The sequence below is a fragment of the Microcaecilia unicolor genome, chromosome 6 (assembly GCF_901765095.1).
Source record: "Microcaecilia unicolor chromosome 6, aMicUni1.1, whole genome shotgun sequence".
Taxonomy (NCBI): domain Eukaryota; kingdom Metazoa; phylum Chordata; class Amphibia; order Gymnophiona; family Siphonopidae; genus Microcaecilia; species Microcaecilia unicolor.
Genome location: NC_044036.1, coordinates 63,644,587 through 63,665,753, shown reverse-complemented (window position 1 = coordinate 63,665,753; position 21,167 = coordinate 63,644,587). Strand labels below are relative to the sequence as shown.

Here is a 21,167-nt window from a genome sequence, read left to right as displayed (position 1 = left end):
GATTCCAGTGCTGAATATTGGCAGTACTAGATAATTTCCAGATCTCCCTTAATTTTGCCACTAGGCCATCCTGACATTATCTGGATAGTGTTGAGGTAGTCAATGAAGATTTTCAGTGGAAATAAAAAGGATGACCTCTACCAGTAGTACCGCAAGATTACCTTCATGGATCATCAGTGCCATTTTGTATTTCAGCACCTATCCAGGTGCCAGTGAAGGGGGACACTGATGTGGACCCCCCAGGGCAAGTTGTGGGGGTGGGGGGGTAGAAGATCGACCGGGGTGGGGTTTTAATGACAGGGGTTGGGTTTTATCAGGAGGGGTGGTGTTTGTTGGGGGGGCCTTCTTTCATGGGTGGGGGGGTTCTCTATTGGATCAGGGCACTGGGGTGGGGCCTTCAAGGCACCAAGTAGGTTCTCTATTGGCTCAGGGCATGGGGGGACAGGTTCTTCATTGGATCGGGGTACTAGGGGGTGGTTCTTTTTTGGATTGGGCACTGGGGGAGGGATTAGGTGCTTTAGTGGTATGACAGGAGGGTTGTGGGAAGAGAGCACTGCGGTACCAGAACCATTTATTTACAAATTTCTCCGAGGACAAGCAGGCATGATATTCTCATATGTGGGTGACGTCATTCATCCAGCCCCTCACTTTCTGGACCTAACAGCTTGCTTTTGACAACGTAGACTTACATTCCTTAAACCTTCCAGACAGAGTCTCTAGAATATTCCTAGCCTCTAGAAAACCACCTAAACAGAAATGTTACCATTTCAAATGGAGATAATTTTCCCTCTAGTATTCATACCCTTATGGAGTACCTCCTCCATGGCTCCTGTGTTGCTTCTTAGAGAATGACATGGGGACAAAGTATGTTCCCATCCTCTCCCCATCCCCACAGACTCAAATTCCATCCCCAACCCATCCCCACAAATTCCTTCCCCACTTGATCCCTTAATGCTTTAACCCCATCCCCGCAAGCTCTGATCTTCGCCCATGCATATTATGTAAGGCCTTTTGTAGGCCTATAACCAAAGAAAATTTTTAAACATGAATATTTTAAAATTTTAATCAAAATACTGTTATGATTTTAATCCATGGATGAATAATAAGTCATTAGCGATTTCAGGATTCAGTTTAGTTTGCCTTTCTTTCACATTCCTTTCCACATTAGAAATGTGCTGTCAGCAGACATGCTGGTAGCAGGAATGTACAAGATTCCCTGTGCTTTTGGTAGTTTTGGCCAGCATTTTTGCTTAATTTTCCAAAATGACCAAACAACATTGTCAGTATTACTTGAATATAAATAACTGTCCATTCCATATCATCAAGCTGATCAATCCATAGACTGGTGGGTTGTGTCCATCTACCAGCAGGTGGAGATAGAGAGCAAACTTTTGCCTCCCTATATGTGGTCATGTGCTGCCGGAAACTCCTCAGTATGTTCTCTATCTCAGCAGGTGGTGGTCACACACAGCAGCAGCTCTGGCTAGGCCTCCAAGCCTAATCCTTAGGTTTTGTTGAGGCCTGGGGTTGAGGGCTCTTTTGAGCAAGTGCAAACCTGGTGGTGCCAGGTCCCTCCTTTTCTCCCCCCTCCCGCTGGCTCCGTTTAAAAAAAAAAAAAAAAAATTTTTAAACGTCTTTAAAGGCGTTTAATTCGACGTTTCTTTAAACGTTCATTGCAGCTACTCACTGGGACACCAGTTCGTTACAGCTCGGAGCGGCAAGCAGGTAATTTTACCTTTTTATAGCGGGCAGGGGGTTCCCCGATTCTTCTCCTCGTGGCAATGGCGTCGGAGGGCGAGGGCGCAAAGGGTCGCTCCCCGGATCGCTGGAGCGCTTCTAGAGGGGATGCGGGGGTTTTACAACCTGATTCGCCCTTGATGGGTGATAGTTTAGTGACCGATGAATGTCCCGGTCGTTCCTCCGGCGTGGCGGTTTTTTCCCGCCATAAACGCCCATCCCCCGCTCCTCGCCTCCGCCATCTTGGCCGGCCACGCGGCTCGGACGGCTTCTTCGGGGCCGCCCTTGAGGTTGGAGACATTAATGCCATGAACGCCCTTAATTTGGGCGACGGCACAAAAGCGGCTAAAGTTAAGCGCCGTTCTTCCCGCGCGGCTCCTTCACGGAGTTTCGCGCCGGACGCCATTTTGGATGCGCAGCATGTCTCTCCCCCGCTATTGCGAGCGCCGGTTGAGAGTGCGTCTAGGGCTGTTGCCCAGGCTGCGGAAGTGCACAGTCTGGGGGGTTTCTCCCCCGAGTTTGTTTTGCTGCTGCATCAGGCTTTCCTCATGCAAAACGCTGCCCCTGCTCCCTCTTCTGATAAAGAGGTTGAGGTTCCCAGAGGTAAACGCCCTCGGGTTGATTTCCAGGCCTTGGAGTACTTTTGTCTCCTCCGATGTAGATGAGGGCAGCGTGTCTGAGGTCTCCCAACGATCCTTTGCGGATTCCTTGGAGGAGATAGATCCCCGCTCGGATGGAGCGGATGACCCCTCTGCAGCGCGGCTTTTTAGCCCAGAGGATTTGCCCAACCTGTTGTTACAGGCCATGGACACTTTGAAGATTTCCTCTCCGGAGGACGTCTCTCCCTCAGCCCCTGTTGGCTCTGCCATTATGCTGGGGACGAAGCGCCCGCCTAGAACCTTCCACGTGCATGATGCCATGCACACCTTAATTGCGGCTCAATGGGATGTCCCGGAAACGAGCCTTAAAGTGGCTAGGGCTATGTCCCGCCTCTATCCTTTGGCTGTGAGTGAACGTGAGGCCTATCTGTGGCCTACCGTGGATTCTTTAATCACTGCGGTGACTAAGAAAACGGCGTTGCCGGTGGAAGGTGGCACGGCCCTAAAGGACGCCCAAGACAGAAGATTGGAGGCGGCCTTAAGGTCGTCCTTGGAGGCAGCTGCTTTAAGTTTGCAGGCCTCAGTTTGCGGCTCCTATGTGGCCAGGGCGTGCCGGACTATGGTGCAGCGGGCTTCCCCCTCGGATCATTCCTTGAGGGCTGATTGGCCGGCCCTGGAATCGGGCTTAGCCTATTTGGCAGACTTGCTTATGATGTCTGGAGAGCCTCAGCTAAAGGCATGGCTCAGACAGTCTCTGCGCGGCGGTGGCTTTGGCTGAAACATTGGTCTGCTGACCACGCCTCTAAATCCCGCCTGGCTAGATGCCTTTTAAAGGCAAGCTGCTCTTTGGGGTCGAGCTGGACAAAATCGTGACCGATCTCGGCACGTCTAAGGGCAAGAAATTACCAGAGGTCAGGGCTCGGGTTAGTACTCGTCCCGATACCTCCATACCGCCCGGGCAAGTCGGGTTCCTCTGCCCCCTCTTCCTTCAAGAGGAATTTCTCCCCCAAGCAGCATTCCTTTCGCAGAGACCGCCGTCCCGGAGGTGCTCCCTCCGGTCCTCCCCCAGGGTCTCGTACCCAATGACGGGGCCTTGGTCCACGCCCCAGTGCAGATTGGAGGACGGCTGTCCTCGTTTCTGGGCGAGTGGACCACTATAACTTCAGACGCGTGGGTGCTGGAAGTCATCAGAGACGGCTACAAGCTAGAGTTCTGCCAACCCTTAAGAGACGGGTTTGTACTCTCTCCCTGCAAGTCTCCGGTCAAGCTGTGGTAGTGCAGCAGACCTTGGACAACCTGATCCGCCTGGGTGCGGTCGTTCCGGTGCCAAAAAATCAGATTGGCAAGGGACGTTACTCCATTTACTTTGTGGTTCCAAAGGAAGGAGGTTCTGTCCGGCCTATCCTCGACCTCAAAGGGGTCAATCGGGCCTGGAAAGTGAGGCACTTTCGCATGGAGACTCTCCGCTCTGTTATAGCGGCAGTGAAGGCAGGAGAGTTCTTGGCTTCCTTGGACATCAAGGAAGCGTACCTGCATATTCCCATCTGGCCTCCTCTCCAACGCTTTCTGCGTTTTACAGTCCTGAGACGACACTTCCAGTTCAGAGCCCTCCCTTTCGGGTTGGCTACTGCTCCGCGGACCTTTTCCAAAGTAATGGGGGTCATAGCGGCCTTCCTGCTAAAGGAAGGAGTACAAGTCCATCCTTATCTGGACGACTGGTTGATCCGAGCCCCCTCTTATGCAGAGTGCGGCAAAGCTATGGACCGGGTAGTTGCTCTTTTGAGCTCCCTGGGATGGATCATCAACTGGAAGAAGAGCCAGCTGCGCCCGACTCAGTCCCTGGTGTATCTGGGAGTTCGATTCGACACCCAAGTGGGCAGAGTGTTCCTGCCAGACAATCGGATTGTCAAGCTTCAGGCTCAGGTGGACTAGTTCCTAGTAGCCTCTCCTATTCGGGCTTGGGACTACGTGCAGCTGTTGGGCTCTATGACGGCCACGATGGAAGTAGTGCCCTGGGCCAGGGCTCATATGAGACCACTACAGCTATCTCTGCTGCTGCGCTGGACTCCGATGTCGGAGGATTATGCTGTGCGCCTTCCCGTGGACCCAGCAGTGCGCAAGGCGCTGAGCTGGTGGACGCAGACAGACAAGTTGTCTGCAGGATTGCCTCTGGTGACCCCGGAGTGGATTGTCGTCACGACAGACGCCTCTTTGATGGGCTGGGGAGCCCACTGCTTGGGAAGGACAGCGCAGGGGCTCTAGTCTCCTGCAGAGGCAAGTGGTCTATCAACCTCCTGGAACTCAGAGCCATTCGCTTGGTGTTATTGGAGTTCATCCCGGTACTCGTGTTGAAGCCTGTACGGGTCCTGTCGGACAATGCCACGGCTGTGGCCTATATCAACCGCCAGGGAGGTACCAGAGCGCCCCTCTAGCCAAGGAGGCTATGAGTCTTTGCCAGTGGGCGGAAGCGAACCTGGAGCAGCTTTCAGCGGCCCACATTGCCGGAGTCATGACTGTCAAGGCGGACTTTCTCAGTCGCCATACCTTGGAGCCCGGAGAGTGGCAACTATCTGCTCAGGCGTTCTTGGACATCACGAAGCGCTGGGGCCAGCCGAGCCTAGATCTGATGGCGTCATCGGCCAATTGCCAAGTGCCGCGCTTTTTCAGCAGAGGACGGGACCCTCGATCCCTGGGAGTAGATGCTCTTCTCCAACAGTGGCCGACACAAGAGCTCCTCTATGTGTTCCCGCCCTGGCCCATGTTGGGCAGGGTGCTAGACCGGGTGGCAAAGCATCCCGGCAGGGTAATCCTGGTGGGTCCGGATTGGCCCAGACGTCCCTGGTATGCGGACTTGTTCAGGCTCTCAGTCGACGATCCTCTGCGGCTGTCAGTGGAGCAGGGTCTGTTACATCAGGGTCCCGTGGTGATGGAGGATCCCTCTCCCTTTGGTCTTACGGCCTGGCTATTGAGCGGCAGCGTCTGAGGAAGAAGGGCTTCTCAGACAAGGTCATCGCCACTATGCTGAGAGCGAGGAAGCGCTCTACTTCTACTGCTTCCGCCAGGGTTTGGCGTATCTTTGCAGCATGGTGTGAAGCAGGCTCACTTTCTCCCTTCACTGCTCCAATTTCTTCAGTGTTGGCGTTCCTGCAAGAAGGTCTGGAGAAAGGCCTGTCGCTCAGTTCCCTTAAAGTCCAGGTAGCGGCTCTGGCTTGCTTCAGGGGCCGCCTGAAGGGTGCTTCCCTGGCTTCGCAGCCAGATGTGGTGCGCTTTCTCAAGGGAGTTAATCACCTGCGCCCTCCTCTGCACTCAGTGGTGCCTGCGTGGAATCTCAACCTGGTGCTAAGAGCATTGCAGAAGCCGCCTTTGGAACCCTTGTCGAGGGCATCTCTGAAAGACCTGACGTTGAAAGCAGTCTTTTTGGTGGCTATCACTTCAGACAGAAGAGTTTCCGAGCTCCAGGCGCTCTCATGTCGAGAGCCTTTTCTGCAGTGCACTGAGGCAGGAGTGACTATTCGCACAGTGCCTTCCTTCCTGCCCAAGATTGTTTCTCGCTTCCATGTGAATCAGCAGCTCTGTCTCCCTCCCTTTCGTAGGGAGGACTACCCAGAGGAGTACTCCGCTCTTGAATATCTGGATGTCATCATCAGATACTTGGACGTGACCAATGATTTCCGGAAATCGGATCATCTGTTTGTCCTGTTTGCAGGTCCTCGTAAGGGTCTGCAGGCTGCTAAGCCTACAGTGGCAAGATGGGTCCAGGAAGCCATTGCAGCGGCTTATGTGGCCGCGGGGAAGGTGCCGCCTATCCAGCTGAAGGCTCACTCCACGAGAGCTCAGGCGGCCTCGATGGCAGAGGCCGGATCCGTCTCCTTGGAAGAGATATGCAAGGCGGCAACGTGGGCTTCGGCTCATACATTCTCCAAGCATTACCGTTTGACTGTGGCTGCACGGGCGGAGGCCCGGTTTGGAGCTTCAGTGTTGAGGTCAGGGATTTCTATGTCCCGCCCTGGGTGAGTACTGCTTCGGTACATCCCACCAGTCTATGGATTGATCAGCTTGATGATATGGAAGGTAAAATTATGTATAATCATACCTGATAATTTTCTTTCCATTAATCATAGCTGATCAATCCATAGCCCCTCCCAGATATCTGTACTGTTTATATTCTGGTTGAATTTTAGGTTCAAGTTTAGCCTTCAGTTACTTCAGGAGGACTTCGTGTTCAAGTTCTTCTTTCACTTGGATTCTTCAAGAGTTGAGACGACTTTGTGTTACAGTGAGCTGCTGCATTCCTCTCCCCTCCGTTTTACGGGGCTGGATTGAGACATAAATTCTGCCGGCACTCCCTCCCGCTTCGTGCGGCTGTAGGGCAGCTTTGTACCCCTCCCGCTTCGGCGGTGTTAGGGTCAGTCAGCTCCTCCCGCGGTTGCGGTTGCAGGATAAGCCAGATCCCCCCGCATCGGCGGGTGTGGTGTCCCTCCCCCGCTCCGCGGGGATGAGCTGGACGGATTCCCCTCCCCCACTTGTGTGGGGATGAGCTGGGTTAATTCCCCTCCCCCGTTTCGGCGGTGGTGAGCTGGGCAGAGTGTCCCTTCGTGGGTGTAATTCTCTAAGTGCTGAGTCCTGCGGATGGAGCTTTGATATCGACATACTGAGGAGTTTCCGGCAGCACATGACCACATATAGGGAGGCAAAAGTTTGCTCTCTATCTCCACCTGCTGGTAGATGGACACAACCCACCAGTCTATGGATTGATCAGCTATGATTAATGGAAAGAAAATTATCAGGTATGATTATACATAATTTTACCATTCCAGACATGCCAAGTCACATGCATTTGGCATGTAACACAGGCATTTGTGCCTCTTCTCACATTCACATGCATTTCTGCCCTCGTATGCATTCTTGCTCCCGGCCAATGTTTCCTCTAGGCTGTGCGGCTGCATACCATGTTTTAAGTTGCTGCATAGCATGTGCAGTGGGGCTTTCCCCACCTCCCTCCTTTGCTACTCCTGCCTCCTCACATGAGCAGCAGTGGCAGAAAAAGAAACTACACTCACCATGGGGCTGGACTCTCCATAGGCAAGCCGGTCCCACCCACTTGGACATCACTTCCTTTTCTGGGGCAGAGCCAGTAGCCACACCAAAGGAAAGTCTGGCCCCGCAGTGAGTGTGGTTTCTTTTGCTGCTGCCGCTGCTGCTCATCTAGAGAAGCAGCAGTGGCAGCATTGTCAGGGTGGGAGGGGGGAACAGAGAGGAGGTAGATGATGGATTAGGGATAACAGAGGGGATAGAGGCTGGATGGGAGAAGGTAAGCAGATGCTGGATGGAAGGGGGGGAGAAGGAGGGCAAACACTGGATGGAAGGGGGAGAGAAAGAGAGCAGAAGATGGATGGAAGGAGGAGAGAAATAGAGCCGATGCTGGATTGAAGAGAGGAGATGAGGACACACCCTCGAAAGGGGGAAGAGAAAGAGAGCAGACACTGGATGGAAGGGAGAGAGAGAAGGAGGGCAGATGCTGGATGGAAGGGGGAGAGAAAGAACGGATGAAGGATGGAAGGAGAAGTAGAGCAGATGATGGAAGGAAGGAGAGGACAACACCCTGGATGGAAGGGGGAAGAGAAGAAGGGCAAGGAGGTAGATGGAAATGAGAGAGAGGGGGCAGATGCTGGATTGAAGGCAGAGAGAAGGAGGGCAGAGGCTGGATGGATGGAGGAAGAGATAGAGGACACACTGGATGGGATGGAAGGGGGAGAGAAAGAGAGCAGAAACTAGATGGAAGAGGAATAGAGAAGAAGGGCAGACACTTGGATGAAAAGGAGAGAGGAGGGCAGAGGCAAGATGGAAGGGGGAAGAGAACACACCCTGGATGGAAGGGGAGAGAAAAAGGGCAAACACTGAAGGGGGAGAGAGAAAGAGGCCAGACCCTTGATGGAAGGAGGAGCGAGAAAGAGGGCACACCCAAGATGGAAGGGGCAGATACTCAATGGAAGGGGGAGTAAAGGAGGGCAGATGCTGGATGGAAGGGGGAGGGAAGCACAAGAGAGAAGGAAGGGAGATGCTGATCCTGGGGGAGGGAGGACAAGAGGGAAGGAGGAGTAAAGGGAGAAGCTGATCATGAGGTGCGATAGGGGCATATGTGATTCTGGACATGGGGAGGGGGGATAAGGGACACAGAAGTGTGCTGCTGAACAGGGCAAGAATAAAGATACAGAGAGGGGAGATGCTTAACATGGCAGGAAGATAGGGGCAGGGACACAGAGGAGAATTGAATGATGGACATGGGCAGAGGAGAATTGAATGATGGACCAGGAGACCCTGTCAAAAGAGTTAGGAGAAGACAGAGGAAGGTGGAAACCAGAGACTGGGACCAACATGATTAGAAAAATGACCAGACAACAAGATAGAAAAATGAATTTTATTTTCTATTTATTTATTAGACTATCCGCCTTATTTTCGAAAGAGAAAAACGTCCATATTTCGACCCAAATCGGGAGATGGGCGTCTTTCTCCCGTGGGTGCCCAAATTGGTATAATCGAAAGCCGATTTTGGGCATTTTCAACTGCAATCTGTCGCGGAAACGGCCAGAGTTGATGGGGGCGTGTCGGAGGCATGGTGAAGGCGAGACTAGGGAGTGTTTATCGGCCGAGGAGAGATGGGCGCCCTTGGCCGATAATCGAAAAAAGAAAGGCGATTTTAGCGCGAAATTGGGTCACTTTTTTTGGACCCTTTTTTTTCACGAACAAGACCCCAAAAAGTGCCCTAAATGACCAGATGACCACCGGAGGGAATCGGGGATGACCTCCCCTGACTCCCCAGTGGTCACTAAACCCCTCCCACCCAAAAAAAAGAACTTTAAAAACTTTTTTTCCAGCCTGTATACCAGCCTCAAATGTCATACCCAGCTCCATCACAGCAGTATGCAAGTCCCTGGAGCAGTTCAGGCAGGCAGACCCAGGCCCATCCCCCCCTACCTGTTACACTTGTGGTGGTAAATGGGAGCCCTCCAAACCGCCCCCAAAACCCACTGTACCCACATCTAGGTGCCCCCCTGCAGCCATAAGTGCTATGGTAATGGTGTAGAGTTGTGGGGAGTGGGTTTTGGGGGGGATTTGGGGGGCTCAGCACCCAAGGGAAGGGAGCTATGGACTTCAGAGGTAGTTAACTTTTTTTTTTAATTGTTACAAGTGCCCCCTATGGTGCCCAGTTGGTGTCCTGGCATGTGAGGGGGACCAATGCACTACGAATCCTGGCCCCTCCCATGACCCAGTGCCTTGGATTTGTTCATTTTTAAGCTGGGCGCCTTCAGTTTCCATTATCGCTGAAAATCGATACCGCGCAGCTCAAAATCCGCACAAATCTGATGCATTTGGTTGGCACAAACCGTATTATCGGAAAAAAGATGGACACCCATTTTTTTTCAAAAATACGGTTTGTCCCGCCCCTTCACATACCCGTTCTCGGAGATGGGCGTTCGCGTTCAATTATGCCCCTCTATGTTATTTTTTGTAATTTATATATGCCATAACTGGTGTTAGACCTGCTTGGAACCTGTAAGAAAAACCTCACTCATTGGCCTTCAATCTCCAGCTTTGGGATTGGCCACCCCTTGACATCTCTGCAATTCATTAACAGCCATTAGAGGAGACATTGTGCCGTAAAAGTTGCTCAGAAAACTGCTAATATCCATTTTCATTCATTTGGAGGAAGGTCACTAGACTACCAGGGCAACCAACCTTTCTATGTCGCCTCAGACCTAATGGTAAATTTCTCACATTGTGTTCACATCACAATATCCTGTGGACTTTTCTGCCTTGCTGCAGAATAGATGATAGGCTTCTTACCATACTGTGTGCATCTACTGCACAAGTTCATTCAGGCACTGAACTCCTTTCTCTTATCATTCACCTGCTAATGTGTGCTTCTGCCCACAGTAGCTTTCTGCTTCAGCACAGCCCTAGGCATAAAATTAGAAAGAAAAGCCCTTATGAATAAGATTATGTGACTTAGTAAAAATTGCACTTGACTGGCTGAGGTTCCCTCAGAACAAGTTTGGGAAATCACTGAGTTAAGTGTTAGGAAATCCCCTATTTGAAGCCCATTCTACGTGCGTATTTATGAAAAATCATGTAGCAGGAAAGTTCTCATTAGAGAATGGCACAAGGACAAAGTTTGTCCCCAACGCCACCACGTCCTTGCAAATTCTATTAAAATTATTATCTTTATTGCGGGTCCCCATCTCATTCTTACTGCCTTTGTGGGGCCTCTGGGAGCTGGCAGCTGGGAGCCATGCCTGACATGTTGCTGGCTTTGGAAGCTGGTGAAGGAATTGCTTCTGGCCTAGCAGTGCCTGGTGGCCTTGTGGCTCCCACGGATGCCCCTTCTTTGGTGAGAACAGTAGCCATTTTGCAGCTAGCCCACCAAAGCATGAGAGAGCCCAGAAAAGTGTCTGCCATTGCAGGGGGAGGTTGTCTTAATAGTACCACCTGACAGACCTCAGAGGTGCTCAACTCGTGAGACCCTCCCAGAAGTCCCTTAGGGGCCTTGGGGCCAGAGATGGTCCAGGTCATTGCAGACTGTTGGCAGGTGGTTTGGGCCCCATGCAAGGGGTGCCTACTTCAGCAGTGGCAGAGGTTCCAGTCCAGGGTCCCTTGACACAGGGAGAAGTTCATGTTGCTAGGAATAAGCATCCATGTTGAGACTGTGAAGTTTTGTAGATTGGGCTCCTCCCCTACAGGAGTATCCAGAAAGAGGATCCATGGGACTGGACCTTTTGCAGTTCCCCTCCTTGGAGGAGGACTAGTTTGTAGTTGAAGAACAGTCCCAAGGAGAGGAGGATCATTTCCCCCTGGTGACACTGTTTGAGAGAGAGGAACTGAATCATCTCGTTGATTCACTGTCCTTGGCTTTGCAGGATCAGCCCTCTAATGGTAACCCAATCCTGGAGGGACTTCGTAAGCCCCAGAGAGCCTTATCCCTGAACAGGGCTCTATTACATATGGTCTTGGCTGAGTGGAAAGCACCTAAATGCCCCCTAAAGGGTATAAGGTGCCTTGGTAAACTGTACCCCTTCCAGCATGACTAACTGGAGAAGTTATTCTTCTTCCCTAGGGTGGATGTGGAAAAAGACTTTGATCCTAGCTGAGGGAGAATCTGCATTGAAGGGCACTCATGAGAGAAAAGAAGATCAGCGTCTCAATCAGACTTTTTCATCCATAGCTGTGGGGGGTTTCTGCCAGGTAGTTGTGACCTGGATTGACCACTGTTGGAAGCAGGGTACTGGGCTGAATGGACCATTGGTCTAACCCAGTATGTCTATTCTTATGTTCTTATGTCTCAGACTGTGCAGGTTATATGGCTTGGGCATTCCTCCTGTAGGCTCAGTAGCTTCCAGCCTCAAAGGGGGCAACACACCTGAGGTCAGGCAAGGCCTTCCTCACTGATGCTTTCTATGATGTGATCCGCATTTCTGCCCAGATAGTGGCTTCAAGAGTAATAACTCACAATCTTTGGCAATAGGCACTTCTCAACAAGTTAACCTTCAGGGGTCTTCTAAAAATGTTAGTCCAAATGTTAGAACATTACAGTAATCCAAGTGAGGTAGGACTGTTTCTTGGTATTAAGTGTCAATATCAGAAAAAACTGCAAATCATACAGAGCACAGCTGCTAGACTAATATACAGATTGAATAGGTATACTAGTGTTTCAGCTCATCTAAACAAACTGCACTGGCTTCCCATAGCAGAAAGACTCAGGTTCAAAGCTTCTTGTTTAGTTTTTTAAATCCTACAGGGCTTCACCTCTGAAGTGCTGACTAAGACCGCTTCGCTATGTCTAGTCCAGTCTAACATTCTGAAAAAACAACTGATGCTAGCAACACCGTTCCAAAAGACAATTAGAAATCAGAAGATTTTCAGCTCTCTATTCCCTGTTCTTGGAGTCAAAATATGGAACTCTATACCTATTCTCATCAGAACAGAAAACAGCTACCTCAACTTCAGGAAGAGGCTAAATTCCTTTCTCTTCCCAAAGACTTCTTCATAACAATCCATCATGACTTCTAGTTTCTACTATCATCCATTATCCTTTTCTTAATGTTTTTAGTCTCATGTATTAATCCAATGGTCGCTAATGTTTCTCAAACCTCACACAAACACTATTTGCTTTTGTCTCACCTAGAATGTAAACTGCACTGAACCCTGGAAAGAGGATATTCGTAGTATACAAGAATTGAATTGAATAGAAGAACTTGAGAAACTCTTGAAGGAGCTGAGAAAAGCTAAGGCTCAAAGGTTACCTGTGCATCGCCTTAGGGGCTCTGCCAAAGGTCAGAGCACTAAACTGCACTCTAGTGATGAAGGTTTTATCTGTAAAGTAGAGGATCCTTTGAGGGCAAAGTAGAGGGCCCATCTGCTGTTAAGGACAAGAAGGGCTTGTCCTTTTGTGGAATAAGCTGCCCAGGGCTACCATCCCCCTCTGCCAGCTCCTCAGCCTCTAAAGAGAAGCGATGAGCCCTTCAGATTTGGCAGTTGGGAGACTCACCCTCTTCCATTATGAGTGGGCTCTGATAACAGGACCAGTGAGTTCTCGAAGTAGTTCAGCAGGACTATGCCCTGGCATTCGCCAACACATTTCGGACGTCTTTATAATATCCCCCTTTGGATTGCCTTGAAAGGCCAAGGTGTTGTGGGTCTCTTAATCAAATTATGGGCAGTAGAGCCAGTCCCACCACTGGAAAGTGGTTTGGGGCAGTATTCTATCTACCTTGTGATCACAGAAAAAGGGAGTCTCATTTCACCCCATTTTATTTCTAAAGGGGGCCAATGCCTGCCTAAAAGTTCTCCACCTCCGCATGGAGACATTGCACTTGGTGATTGCTTCCTTCAGACCAAATGATTTTTCTCACCTCCATGGATTTGATGGAGCCTAACCTTAACATCCTTATCAGCATCACAAGCACTTTCTGTGGTTCTGCCTTTTGGGCAACCATTTTTAAATCAGGGCCTGCTCTTTGGGCTGGCCACTGTACCATGTACTTTCTCCAAAGTGATAGTGGAGGGCGTAGCTGTTCTATACAAGCAAGAGATTCAAGTTCATCCCTGTCTGGATGATTGGCTGATACAGGCAGCCTCGGAAACAGACTCTAGGAAGACTATCTCTAGGCTCTCTTGGAACATCTCAGCCTAGTAATGAATTTTGCCAAGGATTAGGTGTCTGTCGCAGGTTTTGGAGCACCTCGGAGTCCAGTTTCATACCAGAAAGGGGATGGTCTTCTTCCTGGAGGAGCACAAACTATAGTCTCAGTTAAGGGCATTTTGTATGCAGTCCTCACTTTGGTTGAGAGACTACCTTCAGCTCCTGAGGTTGATAGCAGCCTCACTTGAGGTGGTGCTCTGGGTGAGGACCTACATGACAATTTTGCAAAGAGCCCTGATCTCCAGTTTGGCACCCCAATCTCAAAACTTTGATAATTGTCTCCCTCTTTCAAGGTTCCTTTGGAGGGCCCTGGTCTGCTGCAACCAATCATACCACTTGCTGCAGGGGGGGGGGGGGGGGCGCGAGTGGTCAGTGGTGATCTCGGATGCCACCCTAGCTAGCTGAGGAGCTTTCTGTGAAAATGGCCTGGTGCAGGGCAAGTGGTAAGCCCTGGAGGCATCCTGGTCTATCAGTCGGCTGAAGACAAGAGCCTCCAAACATACCCATGTAAGGCCTTGGATATTGGTGCTACATCTTTAAGTTATACATTTGGCTGACATGGCCTGTTATACCTGGTTTCTCTCACCTAAGTCAAAAGTATAATTAACCTTGAAGTATAATTAACCTTAAAGGTAAATCGTGCCAAACAAATCTCATTGAATTCTTTGACTGGGTGACCGGAGAATTGAATCATGGACATGCTATAGACGTAATCTACTTAGATTTCAGCAAAGCTTTTGACACGGTTCCCCACAGGAGGCTCTTGAATAAACTAGACAGGCTGAAGATAGGACCCGAAGTGGTGAACTGGATTAGGAACTGGTTGACGGACTGACGCCAGAGGGTGGTGGTAAATGGAATTCAATCGGATAAGAAAAAGGTGAGCAGTGGAGTGCCTCAGGGATCGGTGCTGGGGCCGATTCTGTTCAATATATTTGTGAGTGACATTGCCGAAGGGTTAGAAGGTAAAGTTTGCCTTTTTGTGGATGATACTAAGATTTGTAACAGAGTGGACACCTAGGAGGGAGTGGAAAACATGAAAAAGGATTTGTGGAAGTGATGCACTTAGGGAGTAGAAATCCACGGGAGACGTATGTGTTAGGCGGTCAGAGTCTGATATGTACGGACGGGAAGAGGGATCTTGGGGTGATAGTATCTGAGGATGAGAAGGCGACGAAACAGTGTGACAAGGCGGTGGCCGTAGCAAGAAGGTTGCTAGGCTGTATAGAGAGAGGTGTGACCAGCAGAAGAAAGGAGGTGTTTATGCCCCTGTATAAGTCATTGGTGAGGCCCCACCTGGAGCATTGTGTTCAGTTTTGGAGGCCGTATCTTGCTAAGGATGTAAAAAGTATTGAAGCGGTGCAAAGAAAAGCTATGAGAATGGTATGGGATTTGCGTTACAAGACTGTGAGGAGAGACTTGCTGACCTGGACATGTATACCCTGGAGGAAAGGAGAAACGGGTGATATGATACAGATGTTCAAATATTTGAAAGGTATTAATCTGCAAACGAACCTTTTCCGTAGATGGGAAGATGGGAGAACTAGAGGACATGAAATGAGATTGAAGGGGGGCAGACTCAAGAAAAATGTCAGGAAGTATTTTTTCATGGAGAGAGTGGTGCATACTTGGAATGCCCTCCCGCGGGAGGTGGTGGAGATGAAAACGGTAACGGAATTTAAAAATGCGTGGGATAAACATAAAGGAATCCTGTTCAGAAGGAATGGATCCTCAGAAGCTTAGCCTAGATTGGGTGGCAGAGCCGGTGGTGGGAGGTGTGGCTAGTGGTTGTGAGCCGGGGCTAGTGCTGGGCAGACTTCTATGGTCTGTGCCCTGAAAATGGCAGAAACAAATCAAGGTCAGGTATACACAAAAAGTAGCACATATGAGTTTATCTTGTTGGGCAAACTGGATGAACCGTGCAGGTCTTTTTCTGCTGTCATCTACTATGTTACTATCAGGCTTATTTTCGAAAGGGATCGCCGGCGATCTTCCGACACAAATCGGGAGATCGCCGGCCAAATCGGTATTATCGAAAGCCGATTTTGGCTGGCCCCAATTGCTTTTTCGTTGCGGTGCCGGCCAACCTTCAAGGGGGCGTGTTGGTAGGGTAGCGAAAGTGGGAAGGGGGGCGCGGCGGGGTTACGAGATAGCCGGCTTCCCATTAAAATGGAAAAAAAAGGCCGGCTTGAACGAGCATTTCGCCGGCCGGACTTGGTCCATTTTGTTTTAGGACCAAGTCCCAAAAAAGTGCCCCAACTAACCAGATGACCACCGGAGGGAAGCAGGGATCACCTCCCCTTACTCCCCCAGTGGTCACCAACCCCCTCCCACACAAAAAAAATGAAAACATTTTTTGCCAGCCTGTATGCCAGCCTCAAATGTCATACCCAGCTCCCTAACAGCAGTATGCAGGGTCCCTGGAGCAGTTTGTAGTGGGTGCAGTGCACTTCAGGCCATCCCCCCTACCTGTTACACTTGTGGTGGTAAATGTGAGCCCTCCAAAGCCCCCCAAAACCCATTGTACCCACATGCAGGTGCTGCCCTTCACCCCTTAGGGCTATGGTAATGCTGTAAGCTGTGGCCAGTGGGTTTTGGGGCAGATTTGGGGGGCTCAGCACCCATGGGAAGGGTGCTATGCACCTGGAAGCTAATTGTGTAATTTTTTTAATTTTCTAGAAGTGCCCCCTAGGGTGCCCGGTTGGTGTCCTGGCATGTGAGGGGGGCCAGTGCACTACAAATGCTGGCTCCTCCCATGTCCAAATGCCTTTCATTTCGCCGGGTTTGAGATGGCTGGGTTCGGTTTCCATTATGGCTGGAAAACGGAGCCGGCCATGTCATCTAAACCCAGCAATCCTATTCTAAACCCAGTGAGCGATTTGGCCGGCACCAAACATATTTCGAAAATACGCTTGGCTCCGCCCCCTCGCGGAGCCGGCCCCGAAGATGGCCGGCCATCGATTTGCCTGGCGCCATTCGATTATGCCCCTCCAAGCTAACAACAGTAGTACCATGAGACTAACACCAGGGTCAGCGCCACTATTTTCTTAACCTGGAGCCAGGTGGGGCAGGAATAGAAGAGGACCACTACCATCCCAGCCCACTAGACCACCAGGGGGTAAGTTCTGGGAGTAGAGTGGGAAGGGTTAAGTTGGGAACAGATGAGGCTGGGCTTGGATTCAGGGGGGGGGGCTTTGGAAGGGAGATGAGGCAAGGAGTTCAGAATCGGCAGGTCTTGGAAAGGGATTGGAGAGGAGGATTGAAATCAGGTGGAGCCCTAGAAGGGGGATTGGAGGAAGTAGATCTGGGAGATCATGGCGACAAAAGGGGGATCAGAAGGGGGTGCGGAGGACTTTCTACATTATTGACAGGCCTTTTTATCAGGGTCCCAGCTATTATTTAGCCAGGACCTAGGTAAATGTGTTACATGGGTTCCAGTTGAATAGTATCTGGGACCTGGATAAGCGCCAGTGCTTACCCAGATATGTCTGGATATTCAGCACCAGTGATGAGACATGGCCCAGCACTGAATACTGAGGCATAAATCAGCCCGCAGCTGTCAGCGTTTAAAAATACACTGACTGCCAGGCCAGGGGCTGCATACTGACCTATATGTTTCTAAAATAGCTAATATAAATGTATGTTGACATTGGAGAACTTAAGAGTATGTGCCAGTTTTGTCCTCATTAATAATTTAGATATTTTAGATTCTCCTACTGTATATATATGGTGCATAAACATCCATTTTTCATTATATTTTAGAACAGGTTCTACATCATCCAATCCTGTTCTAAAATTGTAGCAGAACCTGAGATGTCCCAACCTGGATGTTTCAATTCCAATTTATACATCTTTTCTAAAATTTGCCTCCTGCACTTGAAAGGCCCCCAGATTTTTTTTAAGTAGTTATGTTTTTCATTGCACAACATGTATAATAGCTGATGAATATTGATCTCATTGTGTGCTAGATCATGGTTCCCAATTATATCCTGGAGGCAAACCTAACTGGTGAATTTTCAGAATATCTTTCATGGATATGCATTTTATTTATTTAGATTTACTCACACCTTTTCAGTAGTAGCTCAAGGTGTTTATTTTTTAGAAGCATTGTGCACAAACTGACATTTAGATTTTACAAAGCCAGGATATATACATCTAAAACTGAAAAATGTTCATATGGTTCTATAATGCTTGCCCCTTCCACACATAACCGGCACATAAACATCCTTTTTTCCATGCATTTTAGGACAGGCTCTAAGTCTATAGATCTGGTTCAGAAATACTAGAAGAATATAATGTCTCAATTCCAATATGTATGTCCTTTCTAAAATTTGCCTTTAAATATATTGCTTACATTGAAAATCTTGTGTCACGCACGTTCATTTTGGCTATCCAGACATTTAAACAGGACTGAGTTGAGAAACAATGATCGATGTGAAGTGGTTCCAGTACCAATCACTGTTTTTTTAATGTCACCACCAATAATTAGTCTCTGAATTAGAACAATTCCACAGTTAAACACACCAAGAAGCCCACATTTTCATTTTAAGCAAACATAACAGATAGATTGCACCTATACAGTTCAAAGAAAATCATTTGAAAAGGAAAATATTTAATTGTATTCTTTCCAGTAAAAGCAGAACATTCTTCTCATCAGTGCCATTCCAGAAATGTTACAGAAACATCTTAGGGCTCTGTTTTCAAAGGACTTTTCTCATTGGAACACTGTGGGATAAACCTTTTTTTGTTGGATTTTTGGATCCATATGATGTCCACTGTTTTATCCAACAGGGACCTCCTGGCACTCAGGGAGAACTCGGTCCTCAAGGGGAGCCTGGAGCAAAGGTATGTGATAGTATTGCATAGGTATTAATGAAACTATTTCAAGTTAAAAAAAAACAAACAAACCTGACTAATGCTTTGTCACAGTTGATGAAAGTTCTTTTCCATCTCACTTCATATTTAGCTATATTTTATTACAGGGGGACGTTGGACCTTCTGGCAGTATTGGAGAACAAGGAGAACCCGGTTTAAGGGTGAGCTAATCATTAGAATCACCTTTCTTGATTGAACAGGGAGTTAAATTTGAACCCTGAAACAAAATTGGTATCAGAAGTACTTTGTACCACTAAAAAGAAACACATTCTAAAATCAATATCATTAGAAACCTATTTTTAAAGTAGAATCTGTAACAAAGAAGTATAGTGGAAATAACACATGAAAAGTTAGCAAGTTTTAAGTCTGGTTCAGTTTCATAGGAGGTTTGAATAGAGAAGTATGTCCTTGATATCTGAATTATTGCATTGAAGACATTATGCTAGAGATTTTATGTATGTTGCTTTGGAAGCCACCTAGGTATTTAGATAGTATATAAATTTTTAAAATAAATAATATTGTATGCATACACCACACAATAGTTATCTACTTTGAAAATAGCCAATCGTAAAGATAAGGTTGTAGGATTAATCTTATTTAGGTTATGCATTGGAGATACTGCTCATGAACTATGTTTAAAACAAACTGCTATTCCTATAGTCAGTGTTTGGCAATAATATATTACTAAGTAATATATTACTTTTAAAAGTAATCAGTAACTGTAATTATTTTCTTGCAAATGTAATGAAATAACTAATGTATTACATTTTTCAGTAATGAGTAATATAGGACTAAATTCTATGAATGGTGCCAAAAAAAATAGTGCTTAGAGTTATTTATAAATGATGCTTAAAGTTAGGTGTCATTTATAGTGCCAGGAACTGTGACTACATTTTAAGTGTGACCATTTACACAAATGAAACTTTGGAGGGGCATAACCGAAAGGGGTGCCCAAGTTTTCCTGAGGACATCCTCACAGGACGTCCCGGTGAAGGGGCGGGGAAACCCGTATTATCAAAACAAGATGGGCGTCCATCTTTCGTTTCGATAATACGGTCGAGGACGCCCAAATCGCAAAATTTAGGTAGACCTTAGAGATGGCCGTCCCTGATTTTCGGCGATAATGAAAACCGAGGGTGCCCATCTCAGAAACGACCAAATGCAAGCCATTTGGTCATGGGAAGAGCCAACATTCGTAGTGCACTGGTCCCCCTCACATGCCAGGACACCAACCGGGCACACTAGGGGGCCTTCTTACCTTGTGTGCTGAGCCCCCCAAACCCCCCATCAAAAAAACCCACTCTCCACAACTGTGTACCACTACCATAGCCCTGAAGGTTGAAGGGGGGCACCTACATGTAGGTACAGTGGGTTTTGAAGGGCTCACATTTACCACCACAAGTGTAACAGATAGGGGGGGGGGGGGCTGGGTCCACTTGCCTGAAGTGCACTGCACCCACTAAAACTGCTCTAGGGACCTGCATACTGCTGTCATGGAGCTGGGTATGACATTTGAGGCTGGCAAAAAATATTTAAAAAGTTTTTTTTTTAGGGTGGGAGGGGGTTTGTGACCACTGGGGTTGTAAAGGGAGGTCAACCCTGATTCCCTCCGGTGGTCATCTGGTCAGTTCAGGCACCTTTTTGAGGCTTGGTTGTAACAAAAAATGGACCAAGTAAACTCGCCCAAGTGCTCATCAGGGACGCCCTTCTTTTTTCCATTATCAGTCGAGGATGCCCATGTGTTAGGCATGCCCCAGTCCCGCCTTCGCTATGCTTCTGACATGCCCCCATGAACTTTGGTCATCCCCGTGACGGAAAGCAGTTGAGGACGCCCAAAATCAGCTTTCGATTATGCCGATTTGGGTGACCCTGGGAGAAGGATGCCCATCTCCCGATGTGTGTCGAAAGATGGGTGCCCTTCTCTTTCGAAAATAAGCCTGTTGGTGTAAATCCCCGTGCCTAAATTAGGCTTGGATCCCCTTTATTCTATAACAACACATGTACATTAAAGGAATGCCCTTGATCCACCCATGACCCTCCCATGGCCGCTCCCCTTTTTTGGACCTGTGCATAAAAATACATGCTTAAATTTTTATTAATGCCAGTTAGCACTGATAATTGATTATTAGGACCCAATTATCAGTGCTAATTGGCTCGTTATTCAATCACTATATATAGAATTCAGGGGATAATATCTAACAACTTTATATAGGTACTTTTTAGTGACACCCATCCTGTTTTCTTTGTGTCACTAGTCCCATTATTGGGCTGCTTCTGGTTTCCGGCAAACTTCCTTTTGAATGAAATTGTTCAAGCATGCAGCACGAGGTGATAAAGATGGCTGAATTTTTGACATTTAAGAACTCTGTTTATATCAGATTTTTTTATAAATAACAATATTTATGTTAGATGCAAGTTGTGTCAGGTAAGCCACAAACCTGAGAGTGATGAAGTGGCGTTAGTGCCAGCAAAGAAATAAAATCTTGTTCAATCAACTGTTGATTTTAACCATGACATCAAAGTGTGGCAGACTCAAGTGGGTGATCTCATCATGAACTTAGTATTGACCTTAAATGTGGCTCACCTCTGGTTCGTTCACTTCAATGTAGGCATGATGAGCATTTTGTTCATTACTTTCATCAAAAAGATTTGATTCTGGCTGCAGTTATGCTGCCACAGTTTCATCTTCATTGGTTTGAAAGTAACAAAATGAAGATGAAATACAAAGAACTTCTTTTTGAAGCAATGAAGACAGCGAA

The 21,167-nt window shown here is 48.2% G+C and overlaps 1 protein-coding gene across 2 annotated transcripts in view; it reads left to right on the top strand.

Moving 5' to 3' along the window:
• The window catches only part of COL24A1 (collagen type XXIV alpha 1 chain), an 804,368-nt gene that overhangs the window by 540,611 nt on the left and 242,590 nt on the right, over positions 1 to 21,167 (top strand). For both annotated transcript variants that reach the window (XM_030205800.1, XM_030205801.1), the window contains 2 exons: positions 18,325 to 18,378; positions 18,516 to 18,569. In XM_030205800.1, the coding sequence (XP_030061660.1) occupies positions 18,325 to 18,378; positions 18,516 to 18,569 (108 nt within the window). The remainder of the gene's footprint in view (positions 1 to 18,324; positions 18,379 to 18,515; positions 18,570 to 21,167) is intronic.